Raw genomic sequence first — 26,875 nt, forward strand, 5'->3', positions numbered from 1 at the left:
TGGAACCCTTTTATATAGATGGGTGTATGCCTTTCCAAATCATGTCCAATCAATTGAATTTACCACAGGTGGACTCCCAAGTTGTAGAAACATCTCAAGGATGATCAATGGAAGCAGGATGCACCGGAGCTCAATTTCTAGTCTCATAGCAAATGGTCTGAATACTTATGTAAATAAGGTATTTCTGTTTTTTTACTTTTATACATTTGCACATATTTCTTGACCTGCTTTTGCTTTGTCATTATGGGGTATTGTGGGTTGATTGACAAACATTTTTTACATTTGTTTTTATACATTTTAGAGCAAGGCTGTAATGTAACAAAATGAGAAGTCATGGGGTCTGAATACTTTCCAAATGCACTGTATATCAGCTCTTCATTTGGGAGATCGACAAGGCTGGCTGTCTTTTATGGCCTAGTATGAAGTTGTTTTCTGCCCTGTCTTCAGTGCCTTGAAATCACAACTTCCAAGGGGAGAGCATTAATTTACATTTACATTTAAGTCATTTAGCAGACGCTCTTATCCAGAGCGACTTACAAATTGGTGCATTCACCTTATGACATCCAGTGGAACAGTCACTTTACAATAGTGCATCTAAATCTTAAAAGGGGGGGGGTGATCTGCCCTTTCACTCTCCAAACAGCAGTCACAGCCCAGCTACGGTCTCCATGGAGACGCTTCGGATGAGTCATCCGTTTCATAGAGAACATTCCTGTGTCGCCCCGCTGGGAGCGGTCGGTATCAATCGTGCCTGACCTTTGACATCCAGCCCCGGCCACTAATCAAAACAGGCCATGTATCTGAATGGACTTCCATGAGACAGCAGTCAACAGGCAGGAATGATGGCGATTAGAGGAATATAGTAACCTGTGGAAAGACGTCAACACCATTCATTCTACAGACAGTTATCAGAGGACCAAAAGGGCTGGGAAAGATGGCTCAGTGTATTTATAAACTACAAGCATAACCTTTCAACTCATTGTCCCTAACCCCGGGAACTTTTGTCTGCATTACAAAGTTCCTCCACCAACATTATTTTTTAAAATAAACAACGCGTTTAGTTAACATTGCCTGTGAGAGCAGGGCGGAACATATGGAATTCCTAACTTTTTTACACAATGAACAACAAAACAATGCATTGACAGGGGTTTACTTATTCAACACACTGCCTCGATGAAACTAGTTCCCCATGTCTATAGGCTGTAGTTGCATGCTACTTCACAGTAAAGGTCTGTCTGTATGTAAGTGGTCATGTGTGTTTCTCTCTTCTCGTGCATAGATTGAGCGGCGCATGGAGATGGTGCGCGTGGTGTCCCACAATACACACAAGAGGATGGTCACGTGTCTGCAGGGCCACATTGGCACCGACGCAGAGAAGAGACATGTAAGACACATATTATTAACATTATTCCTGGCCAAATTGTCTGAATTACTAGATCAAATATTAACATATATTTATGATTTACAGTACCAGTCAAAAGTTTGGACACACCTACTCATTCATTCAAGGGTTTTTCTTTTTTTAAATAGTGAAGACATCAAAACTATGAAATACACAATGAATCATGTAGTAACCCAAATAAATGTAAAAAATCTAAATATATTTTATATTCTTCAAAGTAGCCACCCTTTTCCTTGATGGCAGCTTTGCACAATCTTGGCATTCTCTCAACCAGCTTCACCTGGAATGCTTTTCCAACAGTCTTGAAGAAGTTCCCACATATGCTGAGCACTTGTTGGCTGCTTTTCCTTCACTCTGCGGTTCAACACATCCCAAACCATCTCAAATGGGTTGAGGTCGGGTGATTTTGGAGGCCAGGTCATCTGATGCAGCACTCAATCACTCTCCTTGGTCAAATACACAGCCTGGAGGTGTGTTGGATCATTGTCCTGTTGAAAAACAAATGATAGTCCCATTATGCGCAAACCAGATGGGAAGGTGTATCGCTGCAGAATGCTGTGGTAGCCATGCTGGTTAAGTGTGCCTTGATTTCTAAATAAATCACCCACAGTGTCACCAGCACCATCACACCACCTCCATGCTTCACGATGGATACCACACATGCAGAGATCATCCGTTCACCTACTCTGCGTCTCACAAAGACACAGCGGTTGGAACCACTGGTCTAATATCCATTGCTCGTGTTTCTTGGCCCAAGCAAGTCTGTTCTTGTTATTGGTGTCCTTTAGTAGTGGTTTCTTAGCAGCAATTCAACCATGAAGGCCTGATTCAGAGTCTCCTCTGAATACTTGTGTTGAGGTGTCTGTTACTTGAACCCTGTGAAGCATTTATTTGGGCTGCAATTTCTGAGGCTGGTGACTCTAATGAACTTATCCCCTGCAGCAGAGGTGACTGGGTCTTCCTTTACTGTGGATGTCCTCATGAGAGCCAGTTTCATCATAGTGCTTTTTGGTTATTGTGACTGCACTTGAAGAAACTTTCTGGATTGACTGACCTTCATGTCTTTAAGTAACGATGGACTGTTGTTTCTATTTGCTTATTTGAGTTGTTATTTCCATAATATGGACTTTTACCAAATATGTCTGTCTTCTGTATACCACCCCTACCTTGTCACAACACAACACAACTGAACACATTAAGAAGGAAAGAAATTCCACAAATGAACTATTAACAAGGCACACCTGTTAATTGAACTGCATTCCAGGTGACTATCTCATGAGGCTGGTTGAGAGAATGCCAAGAGTGTGCAAAGATGTCATCAAGGCAAAGGGTGGCTACTTTGAAGAAAAGAAAATCTATTTTGTTTTTGTTTAACTTTTTTTGGGTTACTACATGATTCCATGTGTCATTTCATATTTTCAATGTATTCACTATTATTCTACAATGGACAAATAAAGAAAAACCCTTGAATGAGTAGGTGTGTCCAAACTTTTGACTGGTACTGTATATACCACTGAGTCTTCACTTATCCCGATTTTAACACTAGATTATCTCACCCCCTTGAAAATAATGTTCTATATCAGCAATTTGTTTTTGTTTTTTTTGTTTACTTCTCATGCTCCAACATGTACAATTGTGTCAATGCCAGTCCGTACCACGCCTTTACACAGGAAATGGTCAGGTAAAAACACACATTTTACTTTTCTCATAGCTACATTTCCAGCTCTGCTCATCCCTCCTCCCATGCTTTTCATTCCAGCTTTGAGAATAGAAAGGAATGAAAAGGCATCATACTGTATCTAGTTTTTACAGTATGTCAAAGTACTGTAGCTATTAACAGAGCAATAACAGTAACATCCTCATTCTTTCTACTATTCTTTATTGACCAACTTCATGACATTGGAAAATGACTTTCCACTGATAAACCCTAAAAAACTAAGCATAAACATTTTGTTGACATTATTAGAATGAGTCAATTGTTGGTGCCTCAGATGGTATCTAATAAATATATACATCTCTCTCTTCCCTTTTTCTCTACACACACACACACCTCACAGAAAAAGCTTCCTCTGACGGCGCTGTCTCAAGCCATGGTGGACGGTGGCAGTCAGCTGGGAGAGGAGTCTCTGATTGGGTGAGTGAGGGTGACAGGTTAGACAACCAACCATTTTTCTGACATTGGTTATATGGAACAGATGAACCTTAGAGAGGGGGAAAGGGGGATACCTAGTCAGTTGTACAACTGAATGCCTTCAACTGAAATGTGTCTTCTGCATTTAACCCAACCCCTCTTAATCAGAGAGGTGGGGGGCTGCCTTAAATCGACATCCACGTCTTTGGCACTCAGTGGGTTAACTGCCTTGCTCAGGGGGATGGAGAATGTGGGACTATGTTTTCAGAGCTAACAAACTGGCCTAATTTGTTATTATCGTCTGTATTTTGTAAATTTTTGTTTTCGTGGCGGATCAGAAAGTGCTTAGTGTGGTTGTGTGTATCCACATAATGAGGATGTGTGCCAGACAGTTCCTCCATGTAACAGCACTAGCTTGCCTTGTTCGCATGGTAAGACAGTGACAGAAATGGACAGGCACTCAAACAAGAGGATCTAGAAACTGACTGGAAGCTACCCATCGATTTTACTGTTACTACCAAGGTGTTCATCTGACCTTTTTATGAGAGTAAAGTACATGTTGGATAAAAAATGTCTTGACAGGCCTGATTGAAACTGAACATTTGTCATTAACTTTCCAAATGTCATCAAAACAAAATACCCTAGATAAGGTTGGATCTTTTTGTGTATGTAAAATTCATTATGTGAGAAATGTCAGTTGAAATGCTTTTATGCATAAATATTTCTATAAGAACTATCTTATCGAAGTAAACTTTGAGTCAGGCGATGACAAGTTGTGTGGTCCTCCCTAGAGGTCGACCGATTATGATTTTTCAACGCCGATACTGATTATTGGAGGCCCCAAAAAAGCCTATACCGATTTTTTTAAATATATATTTATTATTATTATTATTGTAATAATGACAAGTACAACAATACAGAATGAACAATGAACAATGAACACTTTTTACATTTTTAACTTAATATAATACATAAATAAAAATCTATTTAGTCTCAAATAAATAATGAAATGTGTTCAATTTGGTTTAAATAATGCAAAACACAATGTTGGAGAAGAAAGTAAAAGTGCAATATGTGCCATGTAAAAAAGCTAATGTTTATGTTCCTTGCTCAGAACATGAGAACATATGAAAGCTGGTGGTTCCTTTTAACATAAGTCTTCAATATTCCCAGTTAAGAAGTTTTAGGTATGTAATTATAGGACTCTCTCTCTACCATTTTTATTTCATATACCTTTGACAATTGGATGTTCTTATAGACACGATAGTATTGGCAGCCTAATCTCGGGAGTTGAGAGGCTTGAAGTCACAAACGGCGCTGTGCCTCAAGCATTGCTAAGAGCAGCTGGCAAACACAGTAAAGTTTGAATGAAAGCTTACGAGCCTGCTGCTGCCTACCACCGCTCAGACAGACTGCTCTATCAAATTTTAAATCATAGACTTAATTATAATATAATAAAACACACTATGAGCCTTTGGTCATTAAATAGGTCAAATCCGGAAACTATCATTTCGAAACAAAACTTTTTTATTCTTTCAGTCAAATACGGAACCGTTCCGTATTTTATCGAACGGGTGGCAGCCCTAAATCTAAATATTGCTCTTACATTGCACAACCTTCAATGTTATGTCATAATTATGTAAAATTCTGGCAAATTAATTAGTCTTTGTTAGGAAGAAATAGTCTTCACACAGTTCGCAGGCGGCCCAAACTGCTGCATATACCCTGACTCTGCTTGCACAGAACGCAAGAGAAGTGACACAATTTCCCGCGTTAATATTGCCTGATAACATGAATTTATCTTAACTAAATATGCAGGTAAAAAAATATACTTGTGTATTGATTTTAAGAAAGGCATTGATGTTTATGGTTAGGTACATTGGTGCAACGATTGTGCTTCTTTCGCAAATGCGCTTTTGTTAAATCATCACCCGTTTGGCGAAGTAGGCTGTGATTCGATGATAAATTAACAGGCACCGCATTGATTATATGCAACGCAGGACAAGCTAGATAACTACACATGGTTGACGATATTACTAGTTTAACTAGTGATTATGTTAAGATTGATGTTGTTTTAAGTTTAATGCTAGCAAGCAACTAACCTTGCTTCCTTGCTGCACTTGCGTAACAGGTGGTCAGCCTGCTACTCAGTCTCCACATGGATTGCAATGTAATTGCCGTGCAGAAATGCAGATTACCGATTGTTATAACTTGAAATCGGGCCTGATTAATCGGCCATGTCGATTAATCGGTTGACCTCTAGTCCTCCACTACGACTTGGGAAAGCGTGCAGTTTGTTAGGCTACAGATTAAATAAATGACGATGTACTTCACAGGGTGGTGAAAGTGTAAGGTGATGAGATTGATTCGCCTTTCCAATAAATATTGAGTGTCTTATTCTGGTTACATGATCATCGATGCTTGGCTGCCATTTGACAAATAAACATGATCTTGCTTTTATGTCCCTAATAATCTCATCATCTAGTAGGCTATACCCGCACTGTATCTGTGAGCTGTTGGCTAGAGCACACGTGCCAATACCAGAGTGGGCGCACTCGCTATATAACACCCATTTTATTTTGGTGAGAACACCATCAGTAGAGTTAAATGCGATGGAAACCCATCTAACTTGTATTTTTTATTCGGTACGTGGGAATTTAACCGCAAAAGTTATTTTTATATGCAGTACGTCATCACACACAGGCTTTTATACACAAGTCAATTAGATGGAAACACATCTCTGGTGGGAAATTGCCTATATTGTTTTTATGCAGATTTTAGAATGAAACGCTGTCACCAATTGGATGGAAACCGATCTACTGTCTGCTTTTAGGAGGAGGTCAATCTCTCATTTGTGCATGATGTACAGTATGTGTGGATGAGGAATTTGAAAGGTGGTCCCAACGAAGACTAGTGACGAATGCGACATGTAGATGGCCCTCTCTGCCGTTATCAGTCCTTTATATTATTTGAAGGAAAGTAATTAACTGCTGATCCGGTGGCTCTTCCTGTGGCGTCTGAATGACCTGTGTGTATGGGGTCTCCTCCTGACAGGAAGATGATGGAGGTGTGTGGGGAGGCAGAGAACAGGCTGGCGTCAGAGCTGCTGCAGCATGAGGTCCAGATAGAGAAGGATGTCCTAGACCCACTCAACCAGCTAGCAGAGGTGAGAAGGAGACATCTAGCTAGTGCCTTATTTCATCCCAAACCGGTCTCAAGAGTAGCCAATATATAGAAGTCAATTCTTACTCCAACACAGCATCAAAGAACCATTGAGTCAATATGTACTTGGAAAAGTACCATACATTCTTAATATGAATGTGATCTGTCCATATTCTCAGGTGGACATTCCCAACATCCTGAAACAGAGGAAGCAGCTAGCCAGGCTAGTGCTGGACTACGATTCTGCCAGAGCGAGGTGAGCCTATGTACAGTTGAAGTCGGAAGTTTAGATACACCTTAGCCAAATACATTTAAACTCAGTTTTTCACAATTCCCGACATTTAATCCTAGTAAAAATTCCCCAGTTGACTCCAACCTAAGTGTATATAAACTTCTGTCCTCAACTGTATCACCTGTATCACCTTTATTTACATGTATGACCTTTATTCATGTTATATTGTGCTTATGACATGTTTTCTGAAGTTTGTAACAAGTTTCTAACCTGGTGTGTGTGTGTGTGGGGTCTACCCCTTCCAGGTGGTTGCAGGCAACCAAGTCAATAATCTCAGGAACAAACACGCAGGCACTGACGGCCAAGGCAGACCTGCTGAAAGAAGAGGTGGATGAAGCTATGAACAAAATGGAACTCTGCAAGGTAAGTGTGTCGGACGTCCAGTCCGCTGTATGAATTAGGATAAATCACAGACCTCAGTCCCGAATGTTAACTGCTTGCAGAAGAGGAAGTTGGAATATGGAATGATTGGTACAGTTTTTCTGTCAAATCAATAGTTTGGGCACATCTACTCATTCAAGGGTTTTTATTTGACAATTTTCTACATTGTAGAATAACAGTGAAGAAATCAAATCTATGAAATGACACCTATGGAATCATCTGGTAACCAAAAAAAGTGTTGAACAAGTCAGAATATATTTCATATTGATGACAGCTTTGTAAACTCAAAGGGTGGCTACTTTGAAGAATCTCAAAAATACATTGCATTTTATTTTGTTTAACACTTTTGGTTACTACATGATTCCATATGTGTGTTTTTCATAGTTTTGTTGTCTTCAATATTATTCTACAATGTAGAACATAGTAAAAAAATAAAGAAAAACCCTGGAATGAGTAGATGTGTCCAAACTTTTGACTGGTACTGTACATGAGAGCAGAAGTGGACATTCCAACCTCAGTGACGTCGTGGCTGCTTGCTTTAGGAAGAATGCCCAGTCAGCTGTTTGTGTGCACATGTGGCCCCTCTGTGTATGTTGCTGACTCAGTGTATTGCGTTTGTATGGAGTGGTGTGTGTCAGTTCATCTGTCCAGGAAACGACATGCCTGTGTGTTTTCCTTCCTCTACTCTCCAAGCCTGTTTAGCCCTACGAACCCTACAGCTCTACCCAGGCCCTGTTAACAGCAGACAGATTTGATTGACGGTCGAAGGCCCAATGGCCATACCCACCGCTAACACTAACAGAGCTGCCACCTGAAATGCATTGATTGGATGTTGATATAATGGAGACCAGAGAGGTGGATAAAAAATATATATATTTTACCTTTATTTAAATAGGCAAGTCAGTGTAGATCAAATTCTTATATACAATGATGGCCAAACCCGGACGACGCTGGGCCAATTGTGCGCCACCCGATGGGACTCACAATCACGGCCGGATGTGATGCAGCCTGGATTGGAACCAGGGACTGTAGTGACGCCTCGTGCATTGAGATGCAGTGCCTTGGACCCCTTCGCCACTCACCACTTAGGTCAATAATAAAACGGGCATAGGGCAATTACTGTTGATGTGATGTTTTGTCATTAAATGGATGTGTTTTAAGTTTGAAATGTAAGTTCTGAGAGCTGGTTCCTCTGTCATCTGGTTGTAATGATCTATTGTCTGCTCCTCTCTCAGGACCAACTGGCTGCAGACATGTACAGTTTCTTCTCAAAGGAAGGGGACTATGCCCGCTACTATGTAATGGTGGGTGTTTTTGTGCATGTGTGGGAATGTTCACAGCTGTAGATTGACTGGGTGAGCAGTTCATTTTTAAGTCCTCATTGTTGATGATTAACACTCTCCCTCTACCATCTCTCTCGACCCCCCCCCCCTCCAATGTTCTGTTGTGTTCCCAGCTCTTAGAGGCCCAAGCTGATTATCATAGAAAATCTCTGACTGTGCTGGAGAGTGTCCTGCCAACCATCCAAGCACAGCAAGGTACACTCCTGCCCCCCCAAAACCCTCCGACAGCCAGGTGCAGTACAACACAGTCTTCCTCTCCCCGTGCTGGTTGAACATGCCCAGAAGTTATCCTCCTCCAATCCTAGCCTTAACCATGATGGAAGGAAATGCAGTACTACGTCAAATTTGTCTAGAGACAACTTCATTGTACTCCCCCCTAAAACCTCTCGCAGCAAGATACAGTCCATTCGGAAAAGTATTCAGAACTGTGGCTAGAGGGGGGTGGGGTGGAGAGGTTATAGATTTTTTTGGAAGGATGTGAGGATTGGTCTGTACAGTGCATTTGGGAAGTATTCAGACCCCTTGACTTATTCTAAAAATGGATTACATTGTTTTTCCCCCTCAATCTACAGACAATACCCCATAATGACAAAGCAAAAAAACATTTTTATTTTTTGCAGCTGTATTAAAAATGTAAAACTGATATCACATTTACACAATATTCACACCTTTTACTCAGTACTTTTGTTGAAGCACCTTTGGCAGTTATTACAGCCTCGAGTCTTCTTGGGTAGGATGCTATAAGCTTGGCATACCTGTATTTGGGGAGTTTCTCCCATTCCTCTCTGCAGATCCTCTCAAGCTCTTTCAGGTTGGATTGGGAGCATTGCAGCACAGCTATTTTCAGGTCTCTTCAGAGATATTTGATCGGGTTCAAGTCCGAGCTCTGGCTGGTCCATTCAATGACATTCAGAGACTTCTCCTGAAGCCATTCCTGTGTTGTCTTGGCTGTGTGCTTAGGGTCGCTGTCCTGTTGGAAGGTGAACCTTCACCCCACTCTGAGGTCCTGAGCAGGTTTTCATCAAGGATCTCTCTGTACTTTGCTCCATTTATCTTTCCCTCAATCATGACTAGTCTCCCAGTCCCTGCTGCTGCAAAACATCCCCACAGCATGATGCTGCCACCACCATGCTTCACTGTAGGGATGGTTCCAGGTTTCCTCCAGACGTGACGCTTGGCATTCAGGCCAAAGAGTTTAATCTTGGTTTCATCAGAGCAGAAAATATTGTTTCTCATGGTCTGAGAATCCTGTCATGTGCCTTTTACTGAGGAGTGGCTTCCGTCTGGCGACTCTACCATAAAGGCCTGATTGGTGGAGTGCTGCAAAGATGATTGTCCTTCTGGAAGGTTCTCCCATCTCCACAGAGGAACTCTGGAGCTCTGTCAGTGACCATTGGGTTCTTGGTGATGTCCCTGACGAAGGCCCTTCTCCCCCGATTGCTCAGTTCGGCCGAGCGACCATTTCTAGGAAGAGTTTTGGTGATTCCAAACTTCTTCCATGTAAGAATGAAGGATGCCACTGTGTTCTTGGGGACCTTCAATGTTACAGAAATGTTTTGGTACCCTTCTCCAGATCGACACAATCCTGTCTTGGCACTCTACGGTCAGTTCCTTCGACCTCATGGCTTGGTTTTTGCTCTGACATGCTCTGCCTTGCACTGTCAACTGTGGGACTTTATATAGACAGGTGTGCCTTTTCTAAATCATGTCCAGTCAATTGAATTTACCACAGGTGGACTCCAAGTTGTAGAAACATCTCAAGGATAATCAATGGAAACGGGACGCACCTGAGCTCAATTTTGAGTCTCATGGCAAAGGGTCTGAATGCGTACATAAAAAATATATTTCAGTTTTTTATTTTTAATACATTTGCAGATATTTCTTAACCTGTTTTCACTTTGTCATTATGAGGTATTGTGTGTAGATGAGGGAAAACAATTTTTTTAGAATAAGGCTGTAATGTAACAAAGTGTGGACAAAGTAAAGGGGTCAGAATACTTTCTGAATGCACTGTACAGACCAATCCTCACATCCTCCAAAAAAACACTTTCTCTCTCCAACCCACCCCCTCTAGCCACAGGCTCTTTTTTTCTACTTCAGGCTCATAAAGGTTTAACTGAGCGTGATACAGGAACTCTGTCCAGTATATTATGGTGTTATTGTTAAATTAGGCTGAAGTCTTAAAGGAAACATCCACCCAAAAGCACCAATTCTTTATAATTTGCAGTGTTAAAAATAACACTATGCGAGAACATTTTGTTATAAGGTTGGTAGCAACGTGAAATGTTGATGTCTTTTGCAGGTCAAGTCGACTACAAAACCCACAGTACAATGCTCTCTCTATGGGCTGGCTGGCTAGCTAGCAAATGTAGCTACACACAATAATATTTTTAAAGTCAATATCAGCATATGAAGTAGCTAGTTGTCTGTAAAATCGCTTAAACAAACTGCACTATCAATTTAGGGGTCTACAATCTCACCATGTTCAACCACAGATCGTGTGCCTCGCCGAGTGGAGTGGTCCGCAACAGCAGCATGCCTTTGCACCCTGGACTGAAGAAGCAGAAAAATAGGAGAAATGTGGTGGACCCTCTGTTAAATTATACATTTCTCGAGGTAGGAATATCGCAAAAAAATCTGATCAATGGCTCATTCAAGAGAGAACAACATCCCGGGTTTTGACATTGGCCAGTATTGAAATTTGACATGTGTGATATACATTTTCGCGGTCTAAAAGGAATCGGAACGTATTAAAGAATGACATGCCAAAGCCGTTCAAAGGGTTGGTTAACTCTTCAGATTCCTCAGGTCTCCATGGAATTAGGTAAATCCACTTTTAGTTTCCACGCTCCGAAAGTTTGGAATCAGTTACAAAAAGAATGACATTTGGATTTCCTGGTTCCACTAAGGCAGTTTATAACCTTGACGATAAATGAGTTCAACGAGGTGTGCAATTGTTTTGATTGATTTGAATAACTTGTTTATGATGGCTGATGTTCTAATGTACTTTTTTATTGTGTCTTGTTATATATATTTTTTGCATTTTACTTTATGGTCTCAGGACACCATTGAAAATGAGGTCCTGGTCTCAATTGGTCTTCCCTGATTTAAATAAAAGTTAATAAAAAATCAAACAAATGCTATGCCATACCGGCTATATTTCTGCCTGCGTGAACGGCAAGAGCTCAGATACACATGAAAACGGAATGACCCCCAGAATCGATAGAACATTGTTTAGAGATGCCCAAAAACGATATAACGTTCAAAATGGGTGTCTTTCCTTTTAATGTCTCCTTTATTTCCCCCTGCCGGCTTGTCTACAGATGTTAGCATCTTGGTTAGAACATTTAACATCTAACATATGTTAGAACATTTCAATCACTTATACGTAAAGTAAAATGCCACATCAACCATCTCTCAGTCAAAGTAATTGCTTATTCTCAATGATGGCTGAATGCAACTGGCAGGCTCTGTCAAATATAGAGAATTGCTTATTGTTTCTGTAGGACTGAAAAGGATTACAGAGAAGACATTTTATGTTGGTGCCTCCACTCTGTTTTTAGTATGGGCATCCTCCCTCCCTCTTCTCCCTCTCTGTGGTGGTGAAGCTGTGTCCTGTTCGCTTGTTTTTATCTAGGAAACCCAACACATTTGGTCTAAATCAGACAGCCTTGCTCTCAGCATGTAGGTTATGATGACTCAAAGTCCAACACTATTTACAGCTCACGTCAGACCTACCTGGGCTTTCCTTTCCACAGAGTGGGAACACATACCATGGATGGAGACTGGTTATTCGTTACAGCTGGCTTTATTAGAGGAGGGAGTGACTGATGGTTGACTAGAGGGGACAGTGTTGACCTAGAAATCTACCATTCCCAGGCCTCCTAACCTCTCATCCACACACTGCTCTTCCTGGGGTGACTGCCTACCTCTCTCGCTGCAGACCCATAACGACTGTAGTGTTGTTACCACCATGCTTAGTGCTACCATTCCCAGGCCTCCAAACCTCTCATCCACACACTGCTCTTCCTGGGGTGACTACCTACCTCTCTCGCTGCAGACCCATAACGACTGTAGTGTTGTTACCACCATGCTTAGTGCTACCATTCCCAGGCCTCCAAACCTCTCATCCACACACTGCTCTTCCTGGGGTGACTACCTACCTCTCTCGCTGCAGACCCATAACGACTGTAGTGTTGTTACCACCATGCTTAGTGCTACCATTCTCTCTCTACCACGCTCTCGCTCTCCCTTCAGACTCGTGGACGGAGAAGCCAGCGTTTGGGACGGGGCTGGAGGAGCATCTGAAGAGGAGTAGCAGAGAGATCGCTCTGCCCTTAGAGGCCTGCGTCATGATGCTGCTGGAGACTGGCATGAAGGAGGAGGTAGGGAGATGGAGGGAAGCATTGGCTGGAGGGGGGGGGAAATGAGGGGATCATAGTAAGATGAGGACTGAAATGTAATTATGGATGGGTGGAATAATAGGATGGAGGAAATGGATTGAACATTTTTGTCTCAAGTGGACCCAAATACGAAACACAAAATGCACTTAAACTGGTCCTAGAAATAATTGAACCCATCCATTTGAAATGTTTACCAAAATGAACATGAGGAGAGACTGGACAAAAACATTGAAATCTGTTGCAATGTTCAAAGTTCTTTTCACTTATTAGAAATGTCAGCAATTATTCTGTAATTGCGATTTATTAGGACGCTATGTTTGTGTTTGCACGGTTTTAGAATACAACAAAGTATCTTGTTGGTCATAATATATCAGCTGTGTGTTTACTCCTCCCAGTCTTTAGTTCTCAACACATTGTTTATCTTCCCGTTCATTCTATGGGTGAACACAACACAGTCAGTGTGGTGAGAAGAGAGGGACTGTTTGTTTGGGAGAGAGAGAGTGGAGGTGTGTGTGAATGAATGAATACATACAGGGTTGGGTGTCTGTGTAGTGATTTAAAGGAGAATTTAGCTCTTTTACAACCAAATCTCTATTTTGGAGTTAATGTTATGTTTTTGCGATTTCACTCATTTTTATTTTATTTACCCAACCAGCGATTTCACTTCCTCATCCTCTTTGTCAGTTTGGGGGCTCGGGAAAAATACATGAACAATAGGGTATAGTGTTTAGTTGTACACGTGAAATTGTGTAATTCTGAAACGTATCCGCAACGTTATATTACATTATGTTTTGGCGACTCGAACAACACCGTTCCGTCCATTCTAGCAGCAGGCTACACCATGGAACAGCTGTACAGGGTAAACTGCTCGAGTCGTACAAAATTGAATGTAACGTTGCGGATAAAGTTCGAAATGACACAATTTCACGTGTACAACATCTAAAGACCTGCATCACTATACTGAAAGTGATTCTGTTTCTAAAAGGACGTATTTGTGTTTTTGTTCATGTTCTTTCAGAGCCCCCGTACTGCACAGCGAGGATGATTGTTGGATTTATTGATTTATTTTAATCAAGTGAAATGACCAAAGGTGTCTGGACCCTTCTATGACAAAAGGAAATGTATCATTTTAAGCATTGTTTGCGGATTGTGTGTCTGTGTTGTTGTATCAGGGCCTGTTTAGGATCGCAGCAGGGGCCTCTAAACTGAAGAAGCTCAAGGCTGCTCTGGACTGTTCCACCTCACAGCTGGAGGAGTTCTACTCAGACCCCCATGCTGTCGCTGGTACGGTGCTAAGCCCTACTCACGTTTTATACATGTTTCGGCAAGAGTTTTCAAGTAATATAACTGAAATGACTGTCAGACCATTCCTCACGTAACTGTCCTTTCATTCCAGGAGCCCTGAAGTCTTACCTGAGAGAACTGCCAGAACCTCTGATGAGCTTCCAGCTTTATGACGAGTGGATTCAGGCGTCTAAGTAAGCCACCACACACCGTCTCGTATAGCTGTGAAATGAAGTGTCACCAAGTAGAGCAGGAATAAAAGTATGAGAAATCAAATGTAAAAAGGAGTGAAATTATAGCAACCATGAAACGGGTCTGTGATTGTCCCTCTGTCTCTCTGCCCAGCGTTTCAGAGCCAGACAAGCGTCTGCAGGCCCTATGGGTTGTGTGTGATCAACTACCGAAGAACAACAAAGCCAACCTACGGTGGGTAACAGATGGACTGGTTCACACAACTTTGCTTCACAACAAAGATGTGTGTATTATGAAGATATGTTACCCTGTTTCTTAACATCTAATGTTTTGCCTTACCTGTGCCCGTCTGTGTCGTAGGTATCTGGTGAAGTTCCTGTCCAAGCTGGCTCAGGACAGTGAGGTCAACAAGATGACCCCTAGCAACATCGCCATTGTACTGGGACCAAACATGCTGTGGGCCAAAACAGAGGGGTGAGAAAGGGGGGAGTTACTTACTTTTCAAACTAAAAAACAAATGTTTGTTAGTGTTTGTTTATAACATGTCTGCTGTCCTCTGTATGCCTGCAGGACTCTAGCTGAGATGGCTGCTGCTACCTCTGTTCATGTGGTGACCATCATAGAACCTATCATACAGCACGCTGACTGGTTCTTCCCTGAGGGTATGTATATGTAACCTTTGACCGGGTCCTTAGGAGGGAGGTACTTAGTCTCCTGTGTACAGGATCATGAACAATGGGAATGTCATCAGATTACTCTTTCAGTGGTATAAATCTGATTCCCAGGTTACTCAAAAAGATAGATCTGTTTGTTTTTAAATGGCGCCTAAAGGAATTCTACTTGTCTGTTCTCCGCCTTTGCATAGATGTGGAGTTTAATGTATCGGGGATGTTCGCCATGCCCACCCCTCCTTCCATCCACTCGATGGAGTACGACTGTTCCACCATCGAGAGGAAGAGGCCTGGTAGCATGGTGGGGCCAGAGAACGATAACCCTCGCAAGGACAGGTAACCACCAACAGTAGCTAGGGCTGTTACGGTGACTGTATTACCGCCACACCAGTGGTCACGAGTCACGAAGGCAGTCAAATTCAACGTGACCGTTTAGTCACGGTAGTTAGGCTTCTCCGAGCTCTGATGATGCGGCAGGGTGGCCTAGTGGTTAGAGCGTTGGACTAGTAACTGGAAGGTTGCAAGTTCAAATCCCTGAGCTGACAAGTTACAAATCTATCGTTCTGCCACTGTTCCTAGGCCGTCATTGAAAATAAGAATTTGTTCTTAACTGACTTGCCTAGTTAAATAAAGTTTTTATTTTATTTTTATGCTCATTAGTAGTCTACCAAACTGGCTAACTGCCTGGTACTCAGCACTCTATTGTCCCTCTAGTCACTCTGACATCAATGGAAATGTCTTTGAAAATCTAATCAAACACTTCATGAGAGCTCATGTTGCGCAACATTTCAATAGGCCATACAATTGCTTGAGAAAACAGAGTGATGTCCTCTTAAAAGACTAGGAACCCATCAGCTTTCTATAGGCTACTATATTTATTTATCAACTTTCCTAATGTTAAACACATTGTTTCTCTTTACAACATGGCTGGCACGAAAATTAACCACAGGAAAAGCATCCTCCATTTGCTTTTTAAGTGCATAGCTGACATGTATTTTCCCCCGCTGCCCGTTTCAAGACAGGTGCAAAAGAAATTTCACACATTTATTATTTACTCTTTGTAAAGACAAGATGAAATCAATAATAGGCTAATATTGTCACCCATCACACTTGTGAATGATGCCCAGCGCAGGCAAGAAACGATGTATCCCTTCATATCATAGTCGCACACCTCATGTAGGCCCATATTTTGATAAGGTTTGTATCACAACTACAGTGGCCAAATAACTTTAAATTTAAGCACATTATTTTTTTTATCTTTATTTAACCAGGCAAGTCAGTTAAGAACATATTCTTATTTTCAATGACTGCCTGGGAACAGTGGGTTAACTGCCTGTTCAGGGCAGGTTTGAACTCGCAACCTTCCGGTTACTAGTCCAACGCTCTAACCACTAGGCTACGCTGCCGCCCCCGAGGACTGTAAGAGCCTAACTGGCATACATATGCAGCACGTGAGTTTCAAGTTGGGTAAGTTAATTTTCACCATAAATGCACCTTTAAAAAAAAAATTATAATAATAGCATTACATGCATAATCCCATTTCTGGTCACTTTTGATAATGGTGTTTTCCTGCTAATGGAACATTCACACTTATACCCTCCTGCCGTGTGAGCATTGCTGCGCTTATGTGATGAAATAGCCTTATCTATCAATATTTTAAGCTAAACGTTCTGATCTGTTGCATCAGCCTCATTGGTTATGTTTTTTTTTTGATTGCTAGTGGTTGTATTTATTAGGGATCTATCGCATCCCACAACTGTCCCAGACTGTTTGGAATATTTATTTCTCTCACAGAATAGGTCAACTTTTGTACTATGGGGGATCGTAGATTGATGTAGGTTAGTGCTTTTTCTGTTTGTTAGGCCTACTCATCTTGTTAGCTGAAAAAGTAGATGTGGACAGTTCTTCCTCTTCCAATATCTTCAATATGCACCTCAGAATTTGATAAGAACACCCACAGTTGTGTCCTCGATGTCCGTCTTCACTTGTAGCCTGTGAGAAAGAGCCGATCACGTGACGGAGAACCGTGTGAGTGAGAGGTGATTTGGAGTAAACAGCACGCAGGGGAAAGTGAATTAAAATTGTTATATTCAGCCCAAGGGCACATCTGCCACTGGCCACAAAAGGCCTGGATATTTTTAGGGGGCATTACGACCACACAAAGGGGATGCTGCCGGACAATTCGAGGCATTATCTAGTGCTTGTCAAATTGGGAATGAGAGACTGATGAAGTGTATACAACCTGCGCAAAAAAACACAGCAGAGCTCATGCCTTTCATGCAACTTTTCAAATCATCATTAGTCGTGTCATGCAGCCTTGGAATGTATAAACGTATAGCCCAACGTTTGTATCACCACAAAAGTTACATGAATAACTCTAAATTAAGCATATTGGAGTACCTGTTTCTTTAACTGCTCAACGCACTCCCTCAGATTGTTTGGAGAAACTATAATTTATATTTTATTCCATTGTATTCTTCACTATAAAATAATGCCAGATCAGGACCGAACATAAGGACAACTCCGAGTATGCTATTCTCTTGTACTGAAATAGACTACATTTTGTTCATATCATGTTTCTTTAGACCGGTCTAAAATAAATAATGGATTTATTGTGAAGTTTAGACTATATTACATGGATTTATTAGACTTTTTAAAATCTAGATGTTCCACAGGTCTGCATCAGTGGCTTGTAGGCTGTGTGTGGAAGCCAGGAGATGCTAAATGTGTTAATTAATGGTCAATTAACTAGCTCCATCCCTCTACTTTGAACTGCCATGGGGTGAAAGGTCAAAGACTGATCCTATACCTGCCAGTGCTCTGAGCTGAGGATATGCTATTTAAATCAAAAGGATTTTCACTTGTATAAATCAACCAATAATATATTAAATTACACTTTGAATGTTTGGTTTGATTGGTAGCTCTGATGATCATACTTACATGGGTTTTTTAAAGTGTATTTTTGGATGTCTTAAGTGCTATAGGCTTCTAGTTGCTTCTAGTTTATCCTTGTGACTTTAGAATACAAATCTACATAACATCCCTTTTGACTATTTGGTGTGGAGTATCTCTCACTCTCTTTCTCTCCACTCTCTTTCTCTCTACTCTCTTTCTCTCCACTCTCTTTCTCTCCACTCTCTTTCTCTCCACTCTCTTTCTCTCCACTCTCTCGCTCTCTTTCTCTCCACTCTCTCGCTCTCTTTCTCTCCACTCTCTCGCTCTCTTTCTCTCCACTCTCTCGCTCTCTTTCTCTCCACTCTCTCGCTCTCTTTCTCTCCACTCTCTCGCTCTTTCTCCACTCTCTCGCTCTTTCTCCACTCTCTCGCTCTCTCGCTCTCTCTCTCCACTCTCTCGCTCTCTCTCTCCACTCTCTTGCTCTCTCTCTCCACTCTCTTGCTCTCTCTCTCCACTCTCTTGCTCTCTCTCTCCACTCTCTTGCTCTCTCTCTCCACTCTCTCGCTCTCTCTCTCCACTCTCTCGCTCTCTCTCTCCACTCTCTCGCTCTCTCTCTCCACTCTCTCGCTCTCTCCACTCTCTCGCTCTCGCTCTCTCCACTCTCTCGCTCTCTCCACTCTCTCGCTCTCGCTCTCTCCACGCTCTCGCTCTCGCTCTCTCCACGCTCTCGCTCTCTCTCTCTCCACTCTCTCGCTCTCTCTCTCTCCACTCTCTCGCTCTCTCTCTCTCCACTCTCTCGCTCTCTCTCTCTCCACTCTCTCGCTCTCTCTCTCTCCACTCTCTCGCTCTCTCTCTCTCCACTCTCTCGCTCTCTCTCTCTCCACTCTCTCGCTCTCTTTCTCTCCACTCTCTCGCTCTCTTTCTCTCCACTCTCTCGCTCTCTTTCTCTCCACTCTCTCGCTCTCTTTCTCTCCACTCTCTCGCTCTCTTTCTCTCCACTCTCTCGCTCTCTTTCTCTCCACTCTCTCGCTCTCTTTCTCTCCACTCTCTCGCTCTCTTTCTCTCCACTCTCTCGCTCTCTTTCTCTCCACTCTCTCGCTCTCTTTCTCTCCACTCTCTCGCTCTCTTTCTCTCTCACTCTCTCACTCTCTTTCTCTCCACTCTCTCACTCTCTACTCTCACTCTCTCTCTCTCTACTCTCTTTCTCTCCACTCTCTCGCTCTCTTTCTCTCTACTCTCTCGCTCTCTTTCTCTCTACTCTCTCGCTCTCTTTCTCTCCACTCTCTCTCTTTCTCTCCACTCTCTCGCTCTCTTTCTCTCCACTCTCTCGCTCTCTTTCTCTCCACTCTCTCGCTCTCTTTCTCTACTCTCACTCTCTTTCTCTCCACTCTCTCGCTCTCTTTCTCTCCACTCTCTCACGCTCTCTACTCTGGGACTTGGTGATTCTGTCCTGTCGCCCGGGTTTCTTTCTCAACGTGGCTCTGCCGTCTCTGTCCTCTCTCCTCTCTGTAGTTTTGCTAACAAACTGTCGGACCATAACACCGTCCCCCGTAGAGGCAGCAACACCTTAGGTAGAAAGCAGCATGCTTCACCCGCCTTCCAGCCCCCTTTACCCCCGGTAGAGGCCCCAGGGCCTGGGCAGTTCACAGGGTGCGTGGCTGAGCTCCAGGCCCCACCGGGGGGCTTGGCGTTGGAGGGCTGCCAGCCTAGCCTGGCACTGAGTATGGCTGCCCTGGTGGCAGCGCAGCAGCTTCTCGCTACTACCGCTGAGGAACTCAGGTAAGGGTGTGTGGTGCACTGGGGAGCACAGACACGCATGCCACTCCACTGCATGGGAAGGAAATATCCTTTTGCCTGCAACCTTTTGATGATCATTTGCTGATAAGTATGTGTGCACTGTTTATGGTGATGTCACTGCTCTTCTACAAATATAAACGTTTCATGGTAATTTGAATCATTTTTGAATGGAAAATGACTACAGAGATAGAAGATGTTGACGTGACCGCATGGGTTTCTCACATATTATTTTCCTAGAGTTTTTTTCTCTCGCTGTCTAACTGCATTTTCCTCAAACAATTAACAAGTAATCATTATAATAACACTGTGGGTACATCTCAGTTCAGACCACTGGCTCTACAACAATGGTTGGTGTGAGCCAGCCGTCCTCCGAGGGCCCTCCCCACGCCTCTGCTCTCACGCTAGAACACATGAATCAGCAGAGATGTTGTTTGACCATTAGGTCCGTTTCTCATTGAGCTTATGTAGTTTTTGAAGGATGAGTTTGAATCCGTTTATGAAAGGTTTCCATTCAATCTCATTTTGACTGTTCTATTGACCCATTGGACAGAATATAGAAGGTAAACCGAAGACACCGCCCAGTGCAGTTAAGGACAAAAAGCTCACAGAACAGGCCTTCAATTTGATGGACATTTTCATAGCACTACGCTAAATTCTGAGTCTTGTACTTAAAATTAGGGCCTCTGTCTGTCTGTTAAGCAACCCAAAGCGTGAACCCAGTTCCACCCCGACCCTCCACCAGAGGAACGGTTCAGGTGGTGGCCACCCGTGCACAGCCAGCTCAGCCGGAGGAGGGGGAGCTGGGGGACAGCTGGGAGTGGGAGGCCCTGGGGCTGGATCCATGGGGCCCAGTCCACACATGATGCGCAGAGGTGAGACACTCCTTAAAGCAATTCAGCTTAGCTGTATTAGGTTGTTTGACATTTATTTGGAGCTATATGCATAATGGTATCATGAGGACATTTTTATCAAGAACCTATTATTTTCTTTTTCATTAGTAAGCCTCTTATTACAAGGTAATTTCCACTAGCAGTTATATTGTTACATTTGACATAGATTTACAAGCATGCTACACTGGATGTGTAACTGTTGCAGAGTGTAAGACATTCCTATTCATTTCAATGAAACCTGTGTAAGCAACGCAGATCTTTAAGAGCCTGTGCTGCTTAGTGTAAAATGGCGCTCTGGTTCTATTTGTAGGAATTGAATGCGCGCCTCATGCCAGAGAACACTACAGAAAGTGACTTGGGCTCTGCTCAGCCTGGCGATAGTTAACCAGTCCAGTGTAGCAGCTGAAAACCCACTGTTTTTGTGACTCCCCAGTGTAGCTCCCCTGTTAGACGTAGACCTACAATTTCAAGTAGCCTAAAATAAAGTATATGTAGACATAAGATCCTTTCTGAAGTCCACCCCTCTCCACTAACCAGGTACAAAGAAGCCGGCCCCTGCCCCTCCCAAGCCGATCAATCCCCCTTCAGGCCAGTCCAGTAACCCAACCAACCACCACCCCTTCTCGGGCCAGGGCCAGTCCCTCAGCCCCTCTCCCAGACCCCTCTCCTCCTCAAGCCACTCCCCTACCTCCCCCATCTCCCAGCCCTCTACCACCCCCGCCGCCAATCCAGCAACCAGCCCCCATCCAGGCCCCCAACCACCCGCCCCCACAGCCCCCACACCCTCACAGGTCAGTCCCCCGCCCCACCCTAGGGCCCTCAGCCAGCCCGCAGGAGACTACCTGGGGACAGACCAGTCTCCTCCAGACACCCCCACCCCGCCTGACACCCCTCCACCCTCCACCACCCTCCTGGACATACCCGGTGCCCATCCTGGCCCCCTCTCCCTTCCAGTCAGGCTCCCTCCCCCGGCCGCGCCCCGTCCCCAAACCCAGAAACAGGCCCAACATCCCTCCGCCCCCTCAGCCCCCCACACAGGGAAACGATACCAACGGGATCTGCAGCACAGCCTACAAAATCATGGGTGAGTCCAGTCAAGTGATGTGTTATTGTCCCATGAAGGGAGATTCATTTGGCAACACGCCACATAATATATTCACAACAGTCTATAAACAGACAGAACAGACATCACGACATTCTTTCAGTTTATAGTATTGGTTCAGTATTCAGTACCTCCTTTTCCTCTAGTGTTGACAGTATATTGACAATGTTTTATCTAAAAGTCCTGTGTCCACAGGTTCAGGAGCATTTATGAAAGGTTTGTCAGGTGATACTTGCATTTTGCAGCTCCTGCACTCCATCCGTTTCGGCATTACTCCATTACCACATCATACTTTTAGAAACATGCCACTTGTGCCTGCTTTTACAATTGTTCCCATTGGTTGTGAATCATCATGACTTCCAACCTTCATTATTAAATCATTTAAATATCAGTAACATTTTGATGTGGAATTTGCAAAGGACGTCTGTAAATGATGAAAGCATACCGGGAAACTAAAAAAACAATTTGATTCATGGAATTGGCAGAATATAAACTTTTTGAATTTGATGATTGTGTCATGATGTCTTTTGCAAAGCCTTAAATTGCAGTCTTCGCCCTCTGGAAATGTTTTTTTGTTAAGACGTTGTCATCTTGATTGGAAGACTTGTCCCCATAATGGCCTGCTCCTTGTTTTGGCCTATACTATTGTACATCCGAATATTAAGCATGATCATAGCCTTTCATACATATTCACTTTAGGCTAAACACACTGCATGCCTAATGCCTAACTTGACTTAAGGTGTGTTTTAGTTTGGCAACCCAACCTCATCAGGTTTTAGTGTTCTGGTATGCATGGAACAGGATTGTACTAAAGGTGCAAGCCTTGGATGCATTTTGAAGCTCTCTTTAACTCTGTGCGGATGATGGCTGTGATGTGGTTTTCAATAAAGAGAGCTGCATTATTTGCCTTTATGATGGAATGTGGATAGCATTAGCATGACTCTGTTTAAGAATAAATCTGTCTCAGCATCATCTCTGATATGCTACATAGTGTGGCTGGCATTTAACGCTACTTGATGGTGCACTGCTATTTTTATATTTAAGCCAATGGAAAATGGTCATAGATTGCATCGGTTGAAACCACTGTTTTGATGTCAGATCCTTCAGATGATGACCCTGAAGGTAGTAGCATGGGGGGAGTGATTGTCTGTACTGCAGGTTCAATTTGCATTATGCTTGTCTTTTTTAAGCATGTCAACCATCCTTGCCAAAACAAACTAACATTGAACACAAGTCACCATTTGATTTTAAAATCCACTTTTGTTTTCTCCTTTAGGCATTTTTATTTATTGAATTCTTAGTATTTTTTACTTAGTTAATCCACAATATTTAGCTAAAGAATAAGTGAGTGATTTTATACAGTCTCTTAACAAACAACTACAGCTTAGCAGACTTTTAACATGAACTCCTCAGTCAGCTGCAGCACTAACATTTCACTGTCTCTGTCCTGTCCAGACCCAGCCCTGTCTCTCAAAGGCTTGACCCGAGCCTTCATCCCTGAGTTTGCTGTGGACCAGCAGCCAGTGACTGCCCCCTCCATGACGTCCGTGCCCCAGCCCAAAGACTCAGATCTGGACACAGAGAGTACCGTTCTATAAGGAAGAGGACTGGCCTTGTCCCCTCTCCATCTCCTCTCCAGGTGTGGTTAGAAGTTCACCCTAACCACAGGTCCAGGGTCAGATATTAGTGTCATCCCCTAATGGTTAACTTTAGGTCTAGGGGTAGGGTGATCTGGTCCTAGACTTGTGGTTACTGTCAACTTCTACCTCAAGCTCCCTTCAGATCACCACACATCTGCTGCTCTCTCTCAACTCCAACTCCCGGTGTCCTCCACACACTAACTTTCCCTTCACCACCCCCTTGGTTTGCTCTACTGCAGGCCTGTTACAGCTACAACTCCATACAATCAACTCAACCACCCCAGTGGAACTACAGAACAGGCCTCCCCCTGGCCCCTCCCCACCAGGAAATCGTAACTGTAGCACTGATGAAGCCTCGATAAAGCTTTGTAGATTTTGGGGGCATGATGAGGTTTGGAATGAAAACGGTATGCATTTGCATGGGATGTTGCACCTTAATGAGTTTTAAGGGCCCGGGGCTGGGTTTCTAAGCTAACATACGGAATTGTTTTATGATGCTTAAGGAACTGCTAGTAGAGTGGGTTGTTAACAGTGGACCGACAGACTTCTTTGATATTGGTGTGTTGTTCTTGATGATGGCCTTAGTTCAAGAAATGAAAAATACTATTTGTAAATGTGAAGCACAGTAAACGTGGGTAAAAGTAGAATCCCGCCAAAATAATAACTGTTGCTGAAGTGTAGCAGGTTTCCAGTCTATCTCACAATTATACCTTTTTTTTATCCCTGTTTTTGTATGAAACCCATCCTTTGCTCTCTGTATTTATTTCCTAAAACACATTCCCTGTAGCTTGAGGTAATAATCATGCAGTTTTCTGAAGCAGGCCTTACTGGTTCCATAACTCGTAGCAGGGATAGGTCTATATACTTTCAGTGTACATGCTGATCCTCTTGGCTTGTAGGTGCCTTCCTAATCTTCTGCGTTTACGTCAATGTTGCTGGGGCATTAAAGTGACAGTTCCTGTATAAGTGAATATAGGAAAGGACTGTTTTAAAGCGCTTATACTGTAGCTACCTTGTCATCTGACTAGTGAATCACTTCAACAGCTGATATTGAACCAAGTCTAAACCCCACAAGCGCTTGCTTTCCAGTGAACAGGTTTCTATATGGAAGATCATTCTGCTCTACCTTTCCCACTGAGCTGGGTTTTACACACAAACCAATGTAACAACCTAGTAGTGAGGTGGTGTTGGATACACTAGACCAGAAAAGCTTAATTATCTTTTATTTTTATACACGTTGCTTTTTCCTTGAGTGTAATGCAGGGTTGTGCTCCTAGAGAAGAGACCCTGAATGGGATCAACTAAAGGGCATATTTCTGGATGCTTTAGTTGCACTGAAAACATGTTCAGTATTTGTACTGCTTTTCAGAGACCATCATCCATGTAGTCTTGCTGAGATTCCCCTCTATCTCATCTTTTCCTTTAACTTGCTGCCTTATCCTTCTGCAGAAAGAGTACCTTGTTTCGGGGCTCTGAAAGATGAACAAATGCCATTAAACTACAAATGTTAAAGCTGCGTTTTGAGCTCAGCTAGTTTTGTATGCAGACTGAGCTGAAACAAGAAATAAATCAAATGTAAAATGACTGCTTGGTTATACTCCCTTTCTGAATAAAGTATATGAAGAAAAATGTGAAAAGGTTGTGAGTCATGGCTTTATCACTCACATGCTCACACATGAACACACAACATGAGTAAGAAAATGATTCATTTGGTCTTATTGATGGAGGATGATTGTCTAGTAATCATTTCTTCAATCTCCGGCTACCAGTAAAGTCTGGTGTGTCGGACAAACAATTTCTAAAATAAAAACCAAATAATTGTTTAACAGTCCTGATTCAAGACTAAGTTGTAGATTACTGTATCCTCTAACAGTAAAGCTGGCTCCTGAGCATCCTGGCTTGAACTGCTACCCTGTAACACACGCATACACTGAACAGCTTACCTATAGCACAACACTCACTGAACAGCTTTCCTATAGCACAACACACACTGAACAGCTAACCTATAGCACAACACGCACTGAACAGCTTACCTACAGCACAACAAGCACTGAACAGCTTACCTATAGCACAACACTCACTGAACAGCTTTCCTATAGCACAACACACACTGAACAGCTTACCTATAGCACAACACGCACTGAACAGCTAACCTATAGCACAACACGCACTGAACAGCTTACCTATAGCACAACAAGCACTGAACAGCTACCCTATAGCACAACACACACTGAACAGCTTACCTATAGCACAACACACACTGAACAGCTAACCTATAGCACAACACACACTGAACAGCTTTCCTATAGCACAACACACACACACTGAACAGCTTACCTACAACACACTGAACAGCTACCCTATAGCACAACACACACTGAACAGCTTACCTATAGCACAACACACACTGAACAGCTACCCTATAGAACAACACACACTGAACAGCTTACCTATAGCACAACACACACTGAACAGCTTTCCTATAGCACAACACACACACACTGAACAGCTTACCTACAACACACTGAACAGCTACCCTATAGCACAACACACACTGAACAGCTTACCTATAGCACAACACACACTGAACAGCTAACCTATAGCACAACACACACTGAACAGCTTTCCTATAGCACAACACACACACACTGAACAGCTTACCTACAACACACTGAACAGCTACCCTATAGCACAACACACACTGAACAGCTTACCTATAGCACAACACACACTGAACAGCTACCCTATAGAACAACACACACTGAACAGCTTACCTATAGCACAACACACTGAACAGCTACCCTATAGCACAACACACACTGAACAGCTTACCTATAGCACAACACACACTGAACAGCTTACCTATAGCACAACACACACTGAACAGCTAACCTATAGCACAACACACACTGAACAGCTTTCCTATAGCACAACACACACACACTGAACAGCTTACCTACAACACACTGAACAGCTACCCTATAGCACAACACACACTGAACAGCTTACCTATAGCACAACACACACTGAACAGCTACCCTATAGCACAACACACACTGAACAGCTTACCTATAGCACAACACACACTGAACAGCTACCCTATAGCACAACACACACTGAACAGCTTACCTATAGCACAACACACACTGAACAGCTACCCTATAGCACAACACACACTGAACAGCTTACCTATAGCACAACACACACTGAACAGCTACCCTATAGCACAACACACACTGAACAGCTTACCTACAGCACAACACACACTGAACAGCTTACCTACAGCACAA

The 26,875-nt window shown here is 42.9% G+C and overlaps 1 protein-coding gene across 1 annotated transcript in view; it reads left to right on the plus strand.

The window, feature by feature from the left end:
* arhgap17a (Rho GTPase activating protein 17a) overlaps window positions 1–25,222 on the plus strand; it is a 49,478-nt gene extending 24,256 nt beyond the window's left edge. The window contains 21 exon segments of the mRNA XM_046357096.1: window positions 1,280–1,384; window positions 3,460–3,536; window positions 6,588–6,699; window positions 6,875–6,951; window positions 7,233–7,350; window positions 8,604–8,672; window positions 8,825–8,906; window positions 12,969–13,096; window positions 14,287–14,398; window positions 14,511–14,592; window positions 14,744–14,824; window positions 14,951–15,064; window positions 15,161–15,252; window positions 15,456–15,597; window positions 19,669–19,935; window positions 20,653–20,825; window positions 21,381–21,570; window positions 21,572–21,620; window positions 21,623–21,772; window positions 21,774–21,927; window positions 23,401–25,222. Coding sequence (XP_046213052.1) covers window positions 1,280–1,384; window positions 3,460–3,536; window positions 6,588–6,699; window positions 6,875–6,951; window positions 7,233–7,350; window positions 8,604–8,672; window positions 8,825–8,906; window positions 12,969–13,096; window positions 14,287–14,398; window positions 14,511–14,592; window positions 14,744–14,824; window positions 14,951–15,064; window positions 15,161–15,252; window positions 15,456–15,597; window positions 19,669–19,935; window positions 20,653–20,825; window positions 21,381–21,570; window positions 21,572–21,620; window positions 21,623–21,772; window positions 21,774–21,927; window positions 23,401–23,543 — 2,517 coding nt within the window. The 3' untranslated portion in view covers window positions 23,544–25,222.
* The last annotated feature ends 1,653 nt before the right edge of the window (window positions 25,223–26,875 follow it).

This window comes from Oncorhynchus gorbuscha, linkage group LG07 (assembly GCF_021184085.1).
Source record: "Oncorhynchus gorbuscha isolate QuinsamMale2020 ecotype Even-year linkage group LG07, OgorEven_v1.0, whole genome shotgun sequence".
Lineage (NCBI taxonomy): Eukaryota > Metazoa > Chordata > Actinopteri > Salmoniformes > Salmonidae > Oncorhynchus > Oncorhynchus gorbuscha.